This window comes from Leguminivora glycinivorella, chromosome 19 (genome assembly GCF_023078275.1).
Source record: "Leguminivora glycinivorella isolate SPB_JAAS2020 chromosome 19, LegGlyc_1.1, whole genome shotgun sequence".
NCBI classification, from domain to species: domain Eukaryota; kingdom Metazoa; phylum Arthropoda; class Insecta; order Lepidoptera; family Tortricidae; genus Leguminivora; species Leguminivora glycinivorella.
Genome location: NC_062989.1, coordinates 2,649,420 through 2,668,992, shown reverse-complemented (window position 1 = coordinate 2,668,992; position 19,573 = coordinate 2,649,420). Strand labels below are relative to the sequence as shown.

General features: G+C 36.9%; 2 protein-coding genes across 2 annotated transcripts in view; one reads left to right on the top strand and one right to left on the bottom strand.

The window, feature by feature from the left end:
* Window positions 1-19,573, top strand: part of LOC125236310 (gustatory receptor for sugar taste 43a-like) — a 235,047-nt gene that overhangs the window by 175,514 nt on the left and 39,960 nt on the right. The window lies entirely within an intron of this gene.
* LOC125236313 (WSCD family member AGAP003962) lies at window positions 6,287-19,472 on the bottom strand. The gene is made up of 5 exons (XM_048143066.1): window positions 18,528-19,472; window positions 17,806-17,981; window positions 12,839-12,926; window positions 7,804-7,973; window positions 6,287-6,903 (listed from the first exon to the last, which is right to left on the bottom strand). Exons 1-5 carry the CDS (start codon window positions 18,787-18,789, stop codon window positions 6,703-6,705), a joined length of 897 nt encoding a protein of 298 aa, XP_047999023.1. The 5' UTR covers window positions 18,790-19,472; the 3' UTR covers window positions 6,287-6,702.

Below are 19,573 nucleotides of genomic sequence, written 5' to 3'. Positions count from 1 at the left end.
AATATATATTATTGGGATCAATCTACGACTGTATGATGATGATGACGCATCGATTCTCTAAGACTGGTAAAAAAAACAGGCATTTTACATAAAAAGGGATTTATTGTAGAGGAACAAACATTTGCAGATCTTAAACACTAAGTAACGGTACATATACAACTGGCTTATTCGTAACAGGGGTTTTATAAAACTTCGTTCTTTGGACGTAAAGCCTGGAGCTACAAGCAGTCTGTAATTATTTAATAATATATATTATTTGTATAAATAATGGAATAAAAGCTTGAAGCTAAATGTAAATAGCGTTTTAAATAAATAATTGAAATGACAGCTAAGATCTTATAATAAAAGTCATTGTAAAAAAATAACAATTCGATATTTACCAATGAGGCACACTCAAAGGTTATGGCAGATAGCGCTTTGTTATATATATATATATATATATATATATATATATATATATATATATATATATATATATATATATATATATATATATATATATATATATATAGTCCATTGCACAGATAAAGAATTTCATACGTGAGAGTGCGAAGATGATGTTTTTTCTCTCCCTCACATATGAATGACAGTGACATGCCTAGACACTTGCACAGGCGCCGCCTGGCGGGATGTCAGTGTGCCTCCTCATTGGTTGGGAAATACAGACAGAAATAGAACATTTATTCGTAAACTCATACAGAAAAAAGGAAAATCTTACAAATAAGAACACATAAAAAGTAGAAGGTGCCAAATAATCCAATCTCAGCATGTTGCTAGAGATTTCCAGTGGCCTATTTTACAAAAGTGGCAAATCTCGCCCGACAGTGACAAGTCGCCGTTCATTACCTACTTTTCAACAAGGAAATCAGCAGTTCTCGAAAAGTTTGTACAAAAATTAAGGAAAAAGTTAAATTTGTTTTTATTATTCCTATTTTGTTACCAAGATTTTTTTGATGAATTGAGATTTTAGTAAGTTTTATTTCGTCATTAAGGTTCTCTTGTATCAATATTTTCTTAACAACAATTATCCTGTATATATCTTACGAAATTCGACTTATATTACTAAATGTTGGTAACAAAATAGGAACAATTAAAATATGCTGACGTGGCTATGTACAAAGTCGCCGGGAACTGCTCAAATATTGACGCTGAGTAACAATGTTACATAATCAACACAGAAATAAGCACATAAATGTCAGTGTCAATGTCACTGGGTGAAATAAGCCACAGAGCCGACCTTCCTATTATAACAATCACGATAGTTAACAAACACAAATTATAGAATAGATAGACTAGAAATCATACTGTCACGGCCTAATTTTTACTAGGGGTAGCAACTGAGAATTTTTTCTCACTTTTACTAACTGAAAAAAAAAACCACGAAATTGCAGAGGTACACCATTGACTAATACATATACGTAAGTAATTAAAACAAGGATATGGGTAATCCAAATATACAATGAAATTGTATTTATTGTGACATAGTTTTTTTCTGAGCCACCCTGTGGTCATTTGTAAATACATAGGTACTTATTTCTAAAAATAAACTTAAAATCTAATTGCTTTGCATCTTTGGCATTTTAATAATTTATTGTCAAAAGTATAAATTGCGAAAGTAATAAATAAATAAATTTTATAGGACATTCTTACACAGATTGACTGAGTCCCACGGTAAGCTCAAGAAGGCTTGTGTTGTGGGTACTCAGACAACGACATATTTAATAAACAAATACTTATACATAGAAAACATCCATGACTCACGAACAAATATCTGTGCTCATCACACAAATAAATGCCCTTATTGGGATTCGAACCAGGACCGCGGCTTAGCAGGCAGAGTCACTACACGCTAGGCCAGACCGGTGGTCAAAATAATTTCAGTAGTTGGAACTACAAAAGTTAACTAATAAAACCGGTCACCTGCTTATACATAGTGACATAACTTTGCATATCATCACTACTTTGAATAAATCTCGTATCTCACGCTGCTCCTCAAAGTTAAAACGCAGTAAGTCTATATGCATCTTCTTCTCTTCTCGTCTTTATCGCTATTGGCCGCATTGTTTTTGATCTATGTACATTCGTAGCTGTGTTGTTATAGTATTTATATATGTACGGTATATTTAGGTTTATTATAATTCCTATTTATGTATGTTTATTAGTATTAAGATTATTTGACGTTTTCTATCACTCACTGCATCACCTACTCAAATCAGTTGTTTTTTGTGTCTTGTCTCCACTACCCAAAGGTTGTCTGGAAGAGATCGCTCTTTAGCGATAAGACCGCCTGTTGTCTACCATAGTTAATTAAAGTTATGTGATGTAATCTTGTTATATTGGTGAACAATAAAGAATATTTGTATTGTATTGTATTGTATGCATTCCATACATACTTATTACATTTCTCTTTTCATTGACAGAAGAAAATACAAGTTTTTTTCAAAGTAGTGACGATATGTTAAAACCTGACCAGAAATATATGACTATTGTCAGGAGCGCGCTGTTATTCTGATGTATGGAGTGACAGTTCAGTTTAGTATGAAGAAAATAGTTCTACTGAAATTCCGCAAGATGGCGAGTCATATTGTCAGGTCAGGCTTTAGCTTGTAATTTTGACTAGGCCAAAAACATTGGAAGCAATAAGAAGACATAGTGCCGTCAGTAGAAAAAGGCGACATTCAAAAATTGTAGTCAAAGCGATGATCTCAAAATTTAACACCATTTTCTACTGACAAAATGGGTTCGCCAGAGTACACTTAACACTTAAACTAATGGTGCGTTACGTAATCCAGTGCGCTGTAGGCCTAGCACATGACTGCCGCGAGAGTATGTCACCGCGAGATAGATTCAGTCAATTGACTTGATTCGATATGTCGCGATCATTTGAGTATCTACGTATAAGATTCAAATGATCGAATAAAACGCCCACAATAGCATTTCATGACTCCTGAACTTCATAGTATATAGCTGTTTGCGAATCATACTGACTCGAAATTGAAGTTTACATAAGACCATAAATTAGCAATTCCCGTCAACTTTGTACAATGCCACGTCAGCAAATTTTAATTGATCCTATTTTGTTACCAACATTTAGTAATATAATTCGACTTTCGTAAGATATATACAGGATAATTGTTATAATTAAGAAAATATAGATACTAGAGAACCTTAATGACGAAATAAAACTTAATAAAATCTCAATTCATCAACAAAATCTTGGTAACAAAATAGGAATATTAAAAACAAATTTAACTTTTCCCTTAATTTTTGTACAAAGTTGACGGGAATTGCTGAAATATCTATGCCAATCTGTTTAATGAATAATGCGTTAATAATACATATAGCAATACAACTTAGCAATGAATTACAAATGATTCGCAACCAGCCAAAGCTAAGTAGCACATGAACATGTCTTCTTTTAACTGTATTAATGACAAGGACGTGTAGTCTATCTCGGGGCGACATACTCTCGCGACAATCATGTGCTAGGCCTACTGAAGTTATAGAGCTTAGAACAACTTTTTTATTAAAACTAGCCCAAGATGTCCACCAAGACGCAGAGAAGTGAGCTGAGTGGAAAATTACAGTCACATGATCTTTTCAGACTGATCAACAATTTCATCATACGAATGTAGTTCCCATTTTTCTCTATGCAAAATTAAGTTTACAGAAAATATTTTAGTGCAATTTGATGTAGGTAGGTATACTTGTAATTGATAATATTTATTTATTATTTAGAGCCTAATGTGTCCCACTCCCACTGCTGGGCAAAGGCCCCTCATTGTCCACTCAGCCCTGTTTAAAGCAATATCTGGCCAGTCTTTCAAAAAATAATCATAGTTTGATTAGATTTTTAAAATTATTATAAGAGTTAAAGAGCTTCAAAAGTGCTCTAAGCTCCATCATTACTATTTAGGCCAATATTTGAACTTTGGATAGGATTCGTTGGCATATACACATTCGTTGACATATAACATCCACTTACATATACTACAAGAAAAATAACACATTTGATTCAAAACAATCAGCCTAACTTAAGGTCTAAAATATTTCTCAAACAGCCTGAGTACAGTATGGCAAAAAAAAGGAAAAATTAAAAAAATGGCAACATTAATAAGTAATAATGAAGTATAATGTATACCAATATATGTAATCATTTAGGTTTACTAAGTAGGTACTCAATTTCTCGTCATGTTATATTTCTTGCACCTATTAGCCCTTATTGATCTCTGTTTGGCCCAAAGATTAGCTGGTAGAGAATGCCTTCTGGCATTAAGTTCGCCGTTTACTTATTTTTTCCACTGTGCAATAAAGAAATAAATAAATAACATTGTCGTCCTGTTTTATTATACAAATTGATTTGAAAGGGACAACGTTACAATGTTGCCACTTTTTAATATCTACCCTATTTTTGCCAGACTGTACGGTGACGGCTCAGCCACGACATTGGTCTAAGCGCGACAGCGGTGAGCGGCAGCCATACGTGCGAATGGAAAGTCCCATCGCTGTTCCTCGATCCAATGTATGGTCGCCGCTCACCGCTGTCGCGCTTAGACCAATGTCGTGGCTGAGCAGTGACAGATACCATAATAGCATACTCGTATGTATTTTGAGAAATGTTCGATTTAAAGATTGCACGCACACATACATACAGCAGCATACAACAGCAGACAGATGACATGATATTTATCACTGTTTTCAATTTACATGCAGTTTGGAAAATGATATAAAATAAATAACTAACTAACTTTGGAAATTCCTTTGTACGATAAGATTGCATTTATTTTAAGTACATAAACCCGTAACAAAAATCAATATAAAACAAGTTAAATAATAGTAAAATAAAAGCGTCTAAAAGCAAATATACTAACAATAAACATTGGTGGGCTAAGCATTTAACTCTTATACACTAGTTAAGTATATAACATGACATATAACATAAATTTTAATTATTATTTTTCTATTTCTGGAAGTCAAAAAACAGACTTCAGAGTTTGCCATGGAAGTAAAAATTTTGCGCTAATACTGGAAGCTTAAAAAAAAAGGATAAAAAGACATCTATACATCATTAACTTATTACAAGCCAAATTTTCAAAAATAAAACCGCCTTCAAAAAATATGCGCGTTAGAAAACACGGAGAAACTAAAAAGCAAAAAATAATAAACCTTTGAATTCAGATTTCTTATCGGATTGCAATAATCTAAACATCCAAATTATAAACAAATCAATTATTTTTGTAGTATCGATTATCGGAGATATCGAGTAACATACATAGGTACAAAAAAAAAATATAAAAAAAATCAGTCGAATTGAGAACCTCCTCCTTTTTTTGAAGTCGGTTAAAAATATTTTTACACGACATACCAGACCTACTGATCACTACATTTTCTCGTAGTTCAAAAATAGCATTTCGCCGTTCTCTGTGGATGGATGATTATGACGAAAGTCATGTCATAAGCAATTTTATGTCTAATATATTTTTGAGACTTTGGCTTGTAAAGGTATATTAGGCGTATTTTGTGCCATAATTTTGTGATTTATAATTATTTTGACTAAAATGACTAGTAAAATGTAGTACTTAAGAAACGAAAGCAGATTATTATGCAAAATTATTCATAAATTAGTTATAATACCCGTAAATAAATAATGTTCAATTATACTTATCAAGTTATCACGTTTACCTAACATTTACCTACCTAGTTTATGAGACTGATGCAAAACTATCTTAAACTTTTAAACGAGCAATTCTTGTATATTTATTTATTTATTTATTTATATATATATTTATTTACACTGACGATCTCGGAAACCGCTCTAACGATTTCGCAGAAATTTGTTATGTGGGGGTTTTTGGGGGTGAAAAATCGGTCTAACTTATCCTTAGGTCCCGGAAAACGCGAATTTTCGAGTTTTCATGCGTTTTTCTTCGTGCGCCATCTCGTGTGCAGTAGTTGTACTGTTAAGACAGAATTCTTTCGGTCGATGTAAGTACTATTTATTGCAAACACTAGATGGCGACACAGGTCAAGGCTAAAACGAATAGAAAATACACTATTTGAGTTTTTGTGGCGAAATGCGCGCCATCTCGTGTGGAGTAGTTGTGTTGTTAAGGCTGAGAATTCTTTCGCTCGATGTAGGTACTATTCATTTTTGAACTAGATGGCGACACATGTCAAGGATACAAAACAGAACCGAGCGAAGCTCGGTTGCCCAGATATTAGGAATTAAAATGCGACCTTCAAATGCACTAAAATGGAAGAAAAACCTCAAACAAGTGTCATAAGTAAGCTCTAGTTGTCTTTAGGTAGGCCCATAGGATATCCTCCTTCGAGTTCAGTAAAATTTTTACCAGAGAAAATCATTAAAAGCACTCAACGCTCTTTGCTAACGGTGGGTCACATACCTCATCGTCCGCTAAGTACAAATGCTAGGTAATTAAATACATTCTTTAGTTTATTTATACTGATTTAGTTGTTTTATTTACACTCATTTCGACGGAACGACATTCTTACGAGTCATAAAATTCTAACTCAATCGACGTTTTCAACTCTCGTTACAGTCAAATTATGCTTAAGAATATAGTTCGCGACTAAGTTGTGTACCCGATCGTGCGCGCGATAAAAAACCTGGCACAAATCGAAGAGGTAGAATTCACCTACCTAACCTTCCCTACTCTTTATAAGCCTGTAAATATACCACCCTTACGTCATCGGAGCGACGTTTTCAACTCTCGTTACAGTCAGATTATGCTTACGACTATAGTTTGCGACTAAGTTGTGTACTCGATCGTGCGCGCGGTCTAGCGCCTGGTACATATCGGCGGTGAACGGGTCGAAGTCTTGCAGTTTCTTCCGTCGCCGGTAGATGCCCTCGCGGTTGGCTATCGCGCAGCTCATGTCGTCCTGGTGATGATAATTGTATTTTAGAGACTTTGTGACACGAAATACTGTTGTTGAAAGATGTGAGAAAGTGACTACTAGGACTAGTCTCTTATAGGTATAGTCAAGTGTAAAAATATGGGTGTCCACATCTTACTCAAAAATATGTCCTATAGCATCTTAGTCCGGTGTAATAATAGCGTAGTACCATATTTATGAGACGATTATTTCGATACGTATTTTTGCACTTGACTGTACGTAAAGACAAGACAATTCTGGTGCATGCTTATAAAAAGGCTACATGCTAAATGCCTTGTTTATCTGCTCAACTGCACACACAGGGCCGATTTCCCCTTAGGCCCATAAGACCCAACTTGGTTTTAAAATAGAAGAGGAGCTAGAACAAATTTATCGGGACCTATGGAACTCTAAGTGCTTCTCAGTTCCCAAATCCAAGCCTTTCCACAGTGTCCACGAGTCACAGGCGTGTTCAGTATAAAAATGCAAGTATGTAGGTATGTATGTCTTATGATTTATTTCTTTTCTTTATTTATAAATTCCTTAAAATTAATACTAACAGACAGGCTATACATGTTAATAGGAGGGTACTTTTAGAGACTCATAAAATAGGGTACAAACTTATGGTCTTATGATTAAATAATAATCAGTAGCTAATGGAACTTGGAGTCGCCAGTTGGAGCTTCCAGGTATCGGTTGCTAATCGAAAGGAATTGCGATTCCGTGCTGTAAAACATGTCCAGATTGCTGTCACTGGCCAGTATTTCATTTAGAAGAGTTAATGCATGGTGTAGCGGAGAGTGTGATAGGGCATGAGTTCGCGCTGTCGGGATAGCGAATAGAGTTTGTCGACGGGGGCGGAGTTCTATGCCAATGAATGATTAATATTATGATCAATAATCTCACCTTAGTTACAGTATGGTTCAGGAAGTCCAGTATCCTCTGTAGCGTAGGCTCTGTGTCACGCACTAGCGTCTCGTACAATATTACTAGTATTTTCCCCGGGAAGCGAGTCAGCCATAACTCGTGTAGGGACTCCCACGCCGTCAGTTGGTAGGACACAAATTTCACCCAGTCTGGAGAAATAATCAAATATAAATAAATAAATAAATATTACAGGACATTCCTACACAGATTGATTGAGGCTCAAGACTAATCAATCCATTTATGTATGGAAAGATTTTTTTTATTTTTTTTCGAATTTAACAAAAATTGATATACAGAGTGGTTTCTGATGATGAACCTAACTGCGTGTCGAAGTTAACGGAAAACAAAAAAAAACACGGTGTATACAAAAACTTATATACATAGAAAACATCCATGACTCACGAACAAATATCTGTGCTCATCACACAAATAAATGCCCTTACCGGGATTCGAACCCGGGACCGCGGCGTAGCAGGCAGGATCACTACGCGCTAGGTCAGACCGGTCGTCAAATAAATATATAGAAATACTAGCTTTTTCCCGCGGCTTCGCTCGCGTTAGAAAGAGACAAAATGTAGACTATGTCACTTTCCATCCCTTCAACTATCTCCACTTAAAAAATCACGTCAAAAGACGGACAAACAAACAGACACACACACTTTCCCATTTATAATATTAGTATGGATATGCAATTATTTTTATATCCCGCTATTAAATTAAATGACATATTATATACTAGCTTATTACCGCGGCTTCGCTCGCGTTAAATTCGACAATCGCGGAATGCTCCATACAAAATCCACCTCCTATTTCAAGGAAGTGGGGAGTTAGAAAGAGACAACAAGTAGCCTGTGTCACTCTCCATCTCTTAAACCATCTCCACTCAATTCGTAGCTCCGTTTTGCCGTGAAAGACGGACAAACAAACAGAGAAACACACTTTTCCATTTATAATATTAGTAGGTATGGACAAGGAAAAATATTTTTTCCCTCACTAGCTCGGAAACACGTGTTTTGTCTTTTAATACCAGCGGGTAAAAAACGCATTTTATCCACTAGTGGATAAAGTAATTTGACCTTGAATAGATGCAAATTTTCTGCTTTAAAATTCATAAAAGTGGGTTAATCTAGTGATGAAGATGTTTTACCACATGGTGGAACTTGGAAGTAGTGATAAACGCGTTTTTTTGCGTTGTTCTTTCCTCGCTATAGTGAGGGGAAAAGTTTTGTGTTACACACGAGTGCAAATGTATTTTACTTCTCGTGTGTTGAAAAACTCGCAAGCTCAGGATTCTATTCTCGAACCACTCGCTTCGCTCGTGGTTCAACTATAGAATCCTTTCGCTTGCTCGTTTTTCAATTCCACACTCGGCGTTAAAATACAACTTTGCACTCTTGTATAACAAATAACTATTTCCCCTCACTAGCTCGGAAACACGTGTTTTGTCCTTTAATACCAGCGGGTAAAAACGCATTTTATCCACTAGTGGGTAAAGTAATTTGACCTTGAATAAAGTCAAATTAACTGCTTTAAAATTGATAAAAGTAAGTAAATCTAGTAATAAAGATGATTTACCACCTGTGGAACTACTGGAAGCAGTGATAAACGCATTTTTTGCGTTGTAGTTTCCTCGCTATAGTGAGGGGAAAAGTTTTGTGTTACACTCGGGTGTAGAGATGGGTCGTGGGTAAATACTCAATCTACCCACCCAGGTATTTACCCGGTAAATACCTATCTACCCGGTATTTACCCGTATCTACCCAAATTGACGGGTAGATTCATTTCATGTTGGACATGCTGATTTGTGTTAAAATGGAGATAAATACTAAGTTAGTGGTTGTAATTATTATACATAATTTAAAACGAAACTGTTCAGTCAAATATACAATTAAGTTTACAGAAGTTTTAATGTATATTTAAAAAAAAAAATTAAAAAAAAATGTTTTATGTGTGCTTTTTAGATTGTATTAAATAGTCGTATTTATACGATAAAAAAAACTTCCTAGTACTGGTTGGAGGGGGTTATGGTGGGGTTAGGGGGGGTAAAATGTATTTTTTTCATATTTCATGGAAACTATCATTAATATCGAAAAGTATTGTATGTACGAACTAAAGTAGACACAATTTTCTACAAAAAAGTTTATATGCATTTTTGTCATAAAACATACTATGTATGAGTTATGAGCTTCAAAAAGAGATTTTTAAAATATTTTTATTCACATATTTTTATTTACAGTTTTAATTTATCAGACTTATAATTTATACTAAAAGCATTTTAAATTATTTCCGTATGTCAGACAATGATATTTTACACGATTTTTATAGTTGGAATGATACACTAAAATCACATTTTATCTCATAGCAATCTATTCGTTCCCAATTTGAATAAACATTATGTGTACAATTACAAAGACTGACTTAAATTAATCTATTTTAGCCTAAACATCATTCAAAAACGTCAAATTTGGAAGAAAAATGAAAATACCCGCGTATTTACCCGCGGGTAGGTAAATATCGGGTATTTACCCGGTAAATACCCACCGTCGGGTATTTACCTGGGTAGTTACCCATCTCTACTCGGGTGCAAATGTATTTTACTTCTCGTGTGTTAAAATGCAACTTTGCCCCCTTGTATAACAAATAACTATACCTATACAAATTTCTTTACAAGTATATTTCTAATTAGAGCAAAATAAGTCAGAGCTTTATGCTTATACCTATGTTGTACCATAGATAACTATTATCACTTGGCGATAACAAACCATTAGTTACTAGATAGTACATAATTACTTTTCTCAAACATGGTATGAAATATTGATGTTATGTGCCTCATAATTGGCCGCGAAGTATGACGTTGCAGGTGCGGCTAGGACGATTGATAGATAATGGAATTTCATACAAACCTTGCAGGCCAAGGCCGGCAAAGTCTTCTTTTTTAATTTCCAAACACAGATAATTGTGACATAACATCCAGGTATTTAGCCAATTAAAAAAAAACTATAAGGGGCTTTATAGACGTGCCGACTGCAACTGGTACGGGCCCTAGACAATATTTGATTTTAGGTGCGTTTTCATACAAAAAAAAATTTTTCGTTTTTTTTTTAATTTTTTGTTTTTTTATAGGCGTATACGGGGAATTAAAGGGGAACGAAAATTCGATTATTTTTGCGCTACGACGCACCGTTTAGGAGATACAGCCATCCAAAGTTACTATTTTCAGTAGACTTTATTTATTTCATACCATGTTTGAGAAAAGCACTATACATACCTCGGCGGGAAATGGGGTTGTCCGCCTCAGACCTATCCGGCCTCGCTTCGCTCGGCCGTCTATATGTCTCCGGCCGGCAACCCTATTTGTCCCGGCCTCTGTAGTAATGTACTATTAAATACGTTACGTACAACGATATAGAACAAGAGCCCAGACCCGCCAGACCTTCCTAATTTTCTCAAAGATTAAGCATATGGTATAATGTCACACCTCGGACACTAGCGATCAGCGACACAGTCTAAGCTCGTGACGTGGACGCGTACCGTGCATGAGTGACTAGCTTTTTCCCGCGGCTTCGATCGCGTTAGAAAGAGACAAATAGTAGCCTATGTCACTCTCCATCCCTTCAACTATCTCCACATAAAAAAATCACGTCATTTCGTCGCTCCGTTTTTCCGTGAAAGACGGACAAACAAACAGACACACACACTTTCCCATTTATAATATTGGTATGGATATATGACAGATCAACATGGTCGCGTTTTTGACAGACGGTAACTGTGAGATAACCGAGTGCGGGGTGGGCGGCACTTTCAGCGGGGAGCGGGAGTGGCCATACTGTACTATAGTACTTTATTATTCTGTGATAATGTAGGTAGAGTTCGTATCGTATCCTAATAACATAATTATGACTTTTTAGGAAATTATGTGCGCAATGTCCTTTGATATTTGCGAGAATTGCGAGTCGCTTTTCGGTGAAGGAAAACATCGTGAGGAAACCGGACTAATTCCAATAAGGCCTAATTAATAGATACTCTTCGGGGTGGAAGGTCAGATGGCAGTCGCTTTCGTAAAACTAGTGCCTACGACAACTCTTGGGATTACTTGTCAAAGCAGACAACAGACTCCCATGAGCCGCGGCGAATGCCGGGATCGCAAGGAGAATGATGATGATGACTTTTTCCGCAATGATTTTTTTTTATAAATAAATAAATAAATAAAATAAATAAATAAATAAATATTATAGGATATTCTTAAATGGGCTTACCTACTCTCTATTGAATAGATACGCTTTGGATTTAAATAATTTATTTTCGCCTATAGGACACTGGCGATCAAATATATGAAAGAGGCGCGTTCCTAGCACACAGTCTAAGCTCGTGTAGGTGAACGCGTACTATGCTTGTATGAGTGAAATATGACAGGTCGACTGTTCGCGTTTTTGACAGGCGGTAACTGTGAGGTAACCGAGAGGTGGTGGGCAGCACTTTCAGTGGGGAGCGGGAGTGGCCATACTGTACGATAGTACTCTTTTTCTACTCCCGTGTTGTTATTCGTCATTTACCGTGTCGTGCATAGATCGTTAAAACCCTACATAAAAGATGCCCGCCCCCGCCCGGCGCCCCGCGCACCCACGCATACGATATAGCTCTTAAAGTATTGTGAGGATGCCTTTAAGGGATATAGCGGGCCGCGGGGCGCCGGCCAGGGGCGGGCGGCGGCGCGGGGGAGTGCGAGCGACAGGGTGAGTGCAGAAACATTGCAGAGGATAAGGTCAAAATACTTGTAGGAAACAGTGCGAATTTCACGAAAGTTATTCTAGAAAACTATTCAAAAGTAAGTGCATGGTCGTAGAAAAAGTATTGTATGCAACGGTGTTTAACTGAGTCAAAAAATACTCGTGGCGTCTTAATAACAATTTTCGGCTTCGCCTCAAATTGTTACCCACGCCACTCGTCTTTTTTGACCTCCTTTAAACGCCTGTTGCATAAAATACTATTATTATACTGTGCCTATAGTACCTACCTGTTGTTTTATGTTCGTGAGATTTTCTTTTAAACGCAGATTTTGGCGCCGTTCCGATGTGCCCTTTGTGCAGTCTGTTGTACTCCGCCTGTAAGAGACAAGAATATAGGAAACGTCTTCTTTATGACCAGTGATCGGAATTATAAGAGCAAAACTTTAACAAAACCCAAAACCAAAAAAAAAAACTAAGATTATTATTTTCAGATCAGTGTTAAATTTGATTCTATACCTGAATCCAAGATTTACAATACTTTACTACAAGGATATTAATATTTTCACCACACCAACTGTTAAAGATTAATTTTGCTATTCGAAAACGGATAGCAAAATTGCATTTTATCCACAAGAGTGCAAAGTAATTACATACAAATTTTAACTTGATGCCTTGAGCTGGCTGGTAAAATTTACCTACAAATTTATAATTATTTTGAATCTTAAATATTGAATAGATTGCTGGATTTGATTTAGTTTGATGTTTTATAGTCAGTATTTTGTTCGTGTTGGTGTGGTGAAAAAGTTTGTGTTTCACTCGGTGGCAAAGTTTGTTTAACCTACGTGCCTTGAAACCCTCGCAACGCTCAAGATTCCAGTTTTGAACCACTCGCTACGCTCGCGGTTCAATATTGGAATCTTTCGCTTGCTCGGGTATCAATATTGGCACGTGCGGTTAAACAACAACTTTGCCCCCTTGTATAACAACATGGTGTAGCACTCTTGCTGGCGTTCCGCAAGGTGGCGTTCTATCTCCTCTTCTCTTTTCAATTTTTATTAACTCTATCACCAACAACCTTACCTCTTTTTATCACTTGTATGCCGATGATTTGCAAATTTATTCACAGGGTGTGCTTGACGATCTCCCATCCCTTATTAACACTACAAATAATGATTTAGAAAACATTTTAGATTGGAGTAACCGCTACGGTCTCATAGTCAATCCATCTAAAACGCAAGCTATCATTATTGGTAGTCAGAAACTTATCTGTCGGATCAATTTTTCCGATTTACCTAGGATTTCGTTTAACGGCACTTTAATTCCTTATTCATCTGAAGTAAAAAATTTAGGTATAATAATGGACCGTACTCTGTCTTGGATTCCTCAGATGAAAGAGGTAAGTAGGAAAATGTTTGCTGCAATAGGATCCTTACGGCGACTACGTAACCTTTTACCTTATTCGACCAAAATTGCTCTAGCTCATACTTTGCTTCTCCCGATTTTAGATTATGCAGATATAAGCTACCCTGATCTTTCTGAAGAGCAACTTAGCAAACTCGAACGTCTTCAGAATGTATGTATTCGGTTCATTTATGGCTTGCGAAAGTATGATCATGTCTCTTATTATCGTTCGCAGCTCAAGTGGCTGCCTATACGTCTGCGACGCAATTCTCATATTCTCGCTCACTTGTACGGTATACTTTTCAACCCCTCCACCCCGCTCTACCTGAAGGAGCGCTTCAAATATCTTTCATCTTTAAGGTGCGCCCAGAATCACCTACTTGCCCAAGTTTCCTCTTCTTCTAAATTCTATAACGACTCTTTTACCTTTCAAGCGATTCGGTTGTGGAATGCTCTGCCGTCTGATCTAAGGCGTGCCAAATCTCTCCCAATTTTTAAGGCTCAACTGAAATTACACTATCTGTCACTTCCTTAAACTTCTTAAACATGTTATTCTGTTGCTTTTTTATATGTATATATAATATTATGTTTATGTATGTGTATGTATGTATATCTATATAACTTATATTAGTATGTATATTTCTACGTAGTTACTTGTGCTGGTTTTTTTTTTTTCTCTCACACCACTTATTTTTTGCTACCCTTATATTACTCCGTTACATTGATCTCTACTACCCGAAGGTTGTCTGGTAGAGATCGCTTTTTAGCGATAAGACCGCCTGTTGTTGCTTAATTTCTTGTTTGATCTTATTTGTTGTATGTAATTACTTAATGTGCACAATAAAGAATATTATTATTATTATGTTTGTTCTTTACATATCTCGGGACCATGGGGTCCCGGACCTTTGTAAGGCATACGTGGGGCCGAAGCCAACAGCGCAGAGGCCCTTTAGAACAGTTTAATCTAAATGTAATGTGACACAAACCAGCGATTATCCCTGTCCGCACTATAGTAATGCACCCAAGGACAAGCCCCGGTTAGTGTAGAACTATTGTAAGATAAAGTTACAAAAAGAAACCGGGCTATTATGTTGAGTTGCTAGTGGATTGGTAACCGGTGCTATTGGAAAAACTATGGCACTTGCCTTACTCATATGTTACAAAACATGACAAAATAGGCAGGTGGTGACTCGCCAACTCACTATATGGGTCCCCGAAAACGGCCGCTCGCACGGAGCGACAAGGGCACAACATAGCGTGAGCGGCTCAGGGTGTGGAGAGGTGTGCGCCGCTTTCTACCCAGTCTGTACGAAACAGCCACTGTGCCAACTCGCGTCTTATGCATATTTCACTTCCACCCTGCGAGCATATAGCTCTGGCACCCCACTCTGGACGGCCGGTTAAGGCAAGCCAGAGGTGAGAGTCCTGCGGCCCCTGCTCAGTGTTCACTCCGGCCGGCCAGTGAAGGCAAGCCGGAGGGAGGGATCTGACCGACTCTCGGGGGCATGGGACCCAAGGGACGCCACTTCCCATTCAGCTCGATTATTATTATAACAAATAACTATTTTAGGGCTGTAAGCACTCTACATATAATGTCCACTTAGCAAGTTTTGTTACAGTTTTGCTCCCATAGTTCCGATCACTGTTTATGACACAGTACAGATATAGTGTGAAAAGCTTTTCCTTCTATTTTAACGGGAACGTACGAACGTGTCATGCTATTTCAGTCAGTGTCAGTACGTCTTGTACTGACTGCCGTAACATACCGAAAGCTAAAATAACATATAACAACAGGAATGTACTCAGCAAAACAAGTATACTATCAAAATATTAAACACTAAAGTAAAACATTCAACATTACAGAATAACAGAGCTGCTTTGGTGTTTTGTTACGAAACATAATAATACCTACGAAATATTCGTTCTTAACAAATAACTTTTCCCCTCACTAGCTCGGAAACACGTGTTTTGTCCTTTAATACCAGCGGGTAAAAACGCATTTTATCCACTAGTGGGTAAAGTAATTTGACCTTGAATAAAGTCAAATTAACTGCTTTAAAATTGATAAAAGTAGGTGTATCTAGTAATAAAGATGATTTACCACCTGTGGAACTAGTGGAAGCAGTGATAAACGCATTTTTTGCGTTTTAGTTTCCTCGCTATAGTGAGGGGAAAAGTTTTGTGTTACACTCGGGTGCAAATGTATTTTACTTCTCGTGTGTTAAAAAACTCGCAAGTTCAGGATTCTATTCTCGAACCACTCGCTTCGCTCGTGGTTCAACTATAGAATCCTTTTACTTGCTCGTTTTTCAATTCCATACTCGGCGTTAAAATACAACTTTGCCCCCTTGTATAACAAATAATTATTATTGACCCTAGGACAGAAAAAAAACTATTAAATGAGACATTATTTGAAAAGTTATTAGAATTATAAAGAAACTAGCTTTTGCCCGCGGCTTCGCTCGCGTTAGAAAGAGACAAAAAGTAGCCTATGTCACTTTCCATCTCTTCAACTATCTCCACTTAAAAAATCACGTTAATTTGTCGCTCCGTTTTCCCGTGAAAGACGGACAAACAAACAGACACACACTTTCCCATTTATAATATTAGTATGGATTATGTAGGTATGGTATATGACTTTGAGTCAATAAGAATATAAACTGACAAAAAAAATGTCCCGTCCGTGTGGTGACGGGTTAAGAATTTCACCACCCCCTTTCTTCCCGTGGGTGTCGTAGAAGGCGACTGTGGGATATGGGTTAAAGTGTGGCGTAGGCGAGAGGCTGGCAACCTGTCACTGCAATGTCACACTTTCGTTTTCTATCGACCCCTTATTTGCCAAGAGTGGCACTGAAGCCTGAGTAGTTTCATGTGCTCTGCCTACCCCTTCATGGGATACAGGCGTGATTGTATGTATGTATGTATGTATGTAAAAAAAATGTGTTAATAACTACTAACACAAATTATATCATGTTTTTAGTCTACCTTAATCATAATCATCCATACTAATATTATAAATGGGAAAGTGTGTGTGTCTGTTTGTTTGTCGGTCTTTCACGGCAAAACGGAGCGACGAATCGACGTGATTTTTTAAGTGGAGATAGTTGAAGGGATGGAGAGTGACATAGGCTACTTTTGTCTCTTTCTAACGCGAGCGAAGCCGCGGGCAAAAGCTAGTATTAAATACCATAGTCTCAACCGATGAAAGGGAATAGATAGATCAAATTAAGTATTAAAATAATGTAAAGGATGAAAGCTTTTTTAACCCCCGACGCAAAAACGACTGTCTGTCCGTCTGTCTGTCTGTCTGTTTGTCTGTGTGTGTGTCTGTCTGTGGCATCGTAGCTCCTGAACGGATGAACCGATTTCGATTTAGTTTTTTTTATTTGAAAACTGTGTTAGTCGGGAGTGTTCTTAGCCATGTTTCATGAAAATCGGTCCACTAGGTCGCGGTCGGGGGTTTTTGTCCATTAAGCCTCTTTGAGACATGTGCCATCTTATTCCATATGCCCTTTTAGTATACTGTAGTTAATATGATATAGTACATTACGATACAAGTGCGTAAAAAAGGAAGTTCGAAACGAGTGGCGATACATTAAAACACGACCGAAGGGAGTGTTTTAAATCGACACGAGTTACGAATTTCCTTTTCGCACGTGTATCGTACGACGTTTTTCAGTACAGATGAGCCTCCGAAGTTTCGACCTGGCATATAACGAACCACTTCTCGCACTAGTGCGTAAAAAAAACACCATCTGTACCGAAAAATACTCATTTACTTACTCTTGTTGATAATACCTGAAAAATAATAAAAAAATATAATATAATATTCTCATTCCTAATTAATCCTTACCAAAATAGCATCTTTAGGGTGTCTAATCAGCAGGACAGCAGCTTGGAATTTGTCCGGGTGCACCGGAGGAGCTTCATGCGTCTTCACAACCAGGACTGTGCCGTCTGTGACATTCTCTGCGGGGAACCCGTGTGTCCGCAGTCCATAATCCATGTATATAGACCCGGTCATTATTCCTGCATAAAAAATTAAAGAGTATGAGATGAATGATCAATTTCAGTATGATAGCTCATTTCAGAAAACATTGTAGAGTAAAAAATAGCCAAATACTAACACTACATTTATTTGTTTTAAATTAATATTGGGCATTTTTGAACTCATTTACAGTAAAAAAAAAATACTAACTTGTGAGCAAGAAACTTAAAATTTAATACATTATACGATGTCAGGTATTTGATTTTACTGAGCCTCTATACTGTATACCTGTAATATCACTTATTAAAAAAAATATATTATTACTTTACTTATTTACTGCTTATAAATGTTAGTCTAAATACTCCACAGGATTTTGACTACCTATTCTCAGGTTTTTCCATTTTGGCCTGAAATATGAAATCTAAAATAAAAGTGTATGATATCTTAGACAGTATATTTTTCATAAATAATTCATTAAGTATCAGTTCATAATTGTTTAATAAATTAATATATATGTTGGAATGTTTTGATAAGGATAAAATAATGTTCATCATAAAATTTATAATTATTTACTAAATAAAGTATACCTGTAACCTGCTGTAATAAGTATCGCAGCCAAGTATTGCCGCTGCCGGGGTGAGATACCAGGGCTACAACAGGTCCAAGGGGTTTAAAGTGTAGATCTTTGCACCAAGCGACACTGGGTCCCCCACGCATCGAGTAACGGTGGTAACCACTCGTATAGAACGTTCGCCGCGCCCCATGCAGCGGGCTGAGCATAAACACGATTATAGTAAAATGCAGCACCACCAGAGTACCCGCGAGTAGGAACAGCGACCGCCGAGACATGACTGCCCGTTTATACTAAGTTTTGTTTGCTAATAGTTACAATAAACATGACGTCACATGATTATTTGCCATACGTAGGACCTTGTTGTAGATTCAAGGCCAGGGATTCATCCCAGTTATGTTAGTTTTTCGTACATTTTCGCGAGCCGACGAGGTCACATTATGCGACTTTTCAACATCGATTTGTTTTCGCGCAGATTCACAACTTGTCATTTTTGACAGCACAACACAGCCCGGCCCGGGCCGGTGTTACCACTGCTGCGATTACACTAATGATACTTGCACAGGGTGTATATCACTAAGTTTTGTCGATTTACGCTATTTTTTTAGCAAATTGAAGAGGAGCGTGGAAAAGAGCCTTATGTAGCTTGAAAACGTGATTGGATCCAGTACAAAGTGCGCGGGTTAAATTTACATGCTCTCTGTGCAAGTACCATTCATATTTTCATTTTTGTATTTCAGATACTGATGATCACGGAAGTTATATCAAAGAGAATATAATCACTACGTATAACTAAAGCACTGATGATAGGTACAGTCAGCAACAAAGTTATGCAACAACCAAAATGAAAGAGTATAGTGGAGGCAATAAGGAGTTCTGTATCTTTTGGCACATCAAACAAGAAAATGTTCTTTATATTGCGAAAAATAATGTTATAGCAAAAATATTAAGTGAACAATTGAACATAGCATGCAAAGAAATAAGGGTAAATATGCTAGCATGGTTTGCATTATTGTATTAAATGCTAAGCCAAATATTTGCTATAAAATGAGAGAGGTGGGG

Coding starts and splice junctions, on each gene's coding strand:
- LOC125236313 (XM_048143066.1), bottom strand. CDS start 18,789: ATGTCTCGGCGGTCGCTGTTCCTACTCGCGGGTACTCTGGTGGTGCTG. Junction 17,982..18,527: donor CTTATTACAGCAGGTTACAG/GTATACTTTATT, acceptor TTTTTTATGCAG/GAATAATGACCGGGTCTATA. Junction 12,927..17,805: donor ACCCTAAAGATGCTATTTTG/GTAAGGATTAAT, acceptor TGTCTCTTACAG/GCGGAGTACAACAGACTGCA.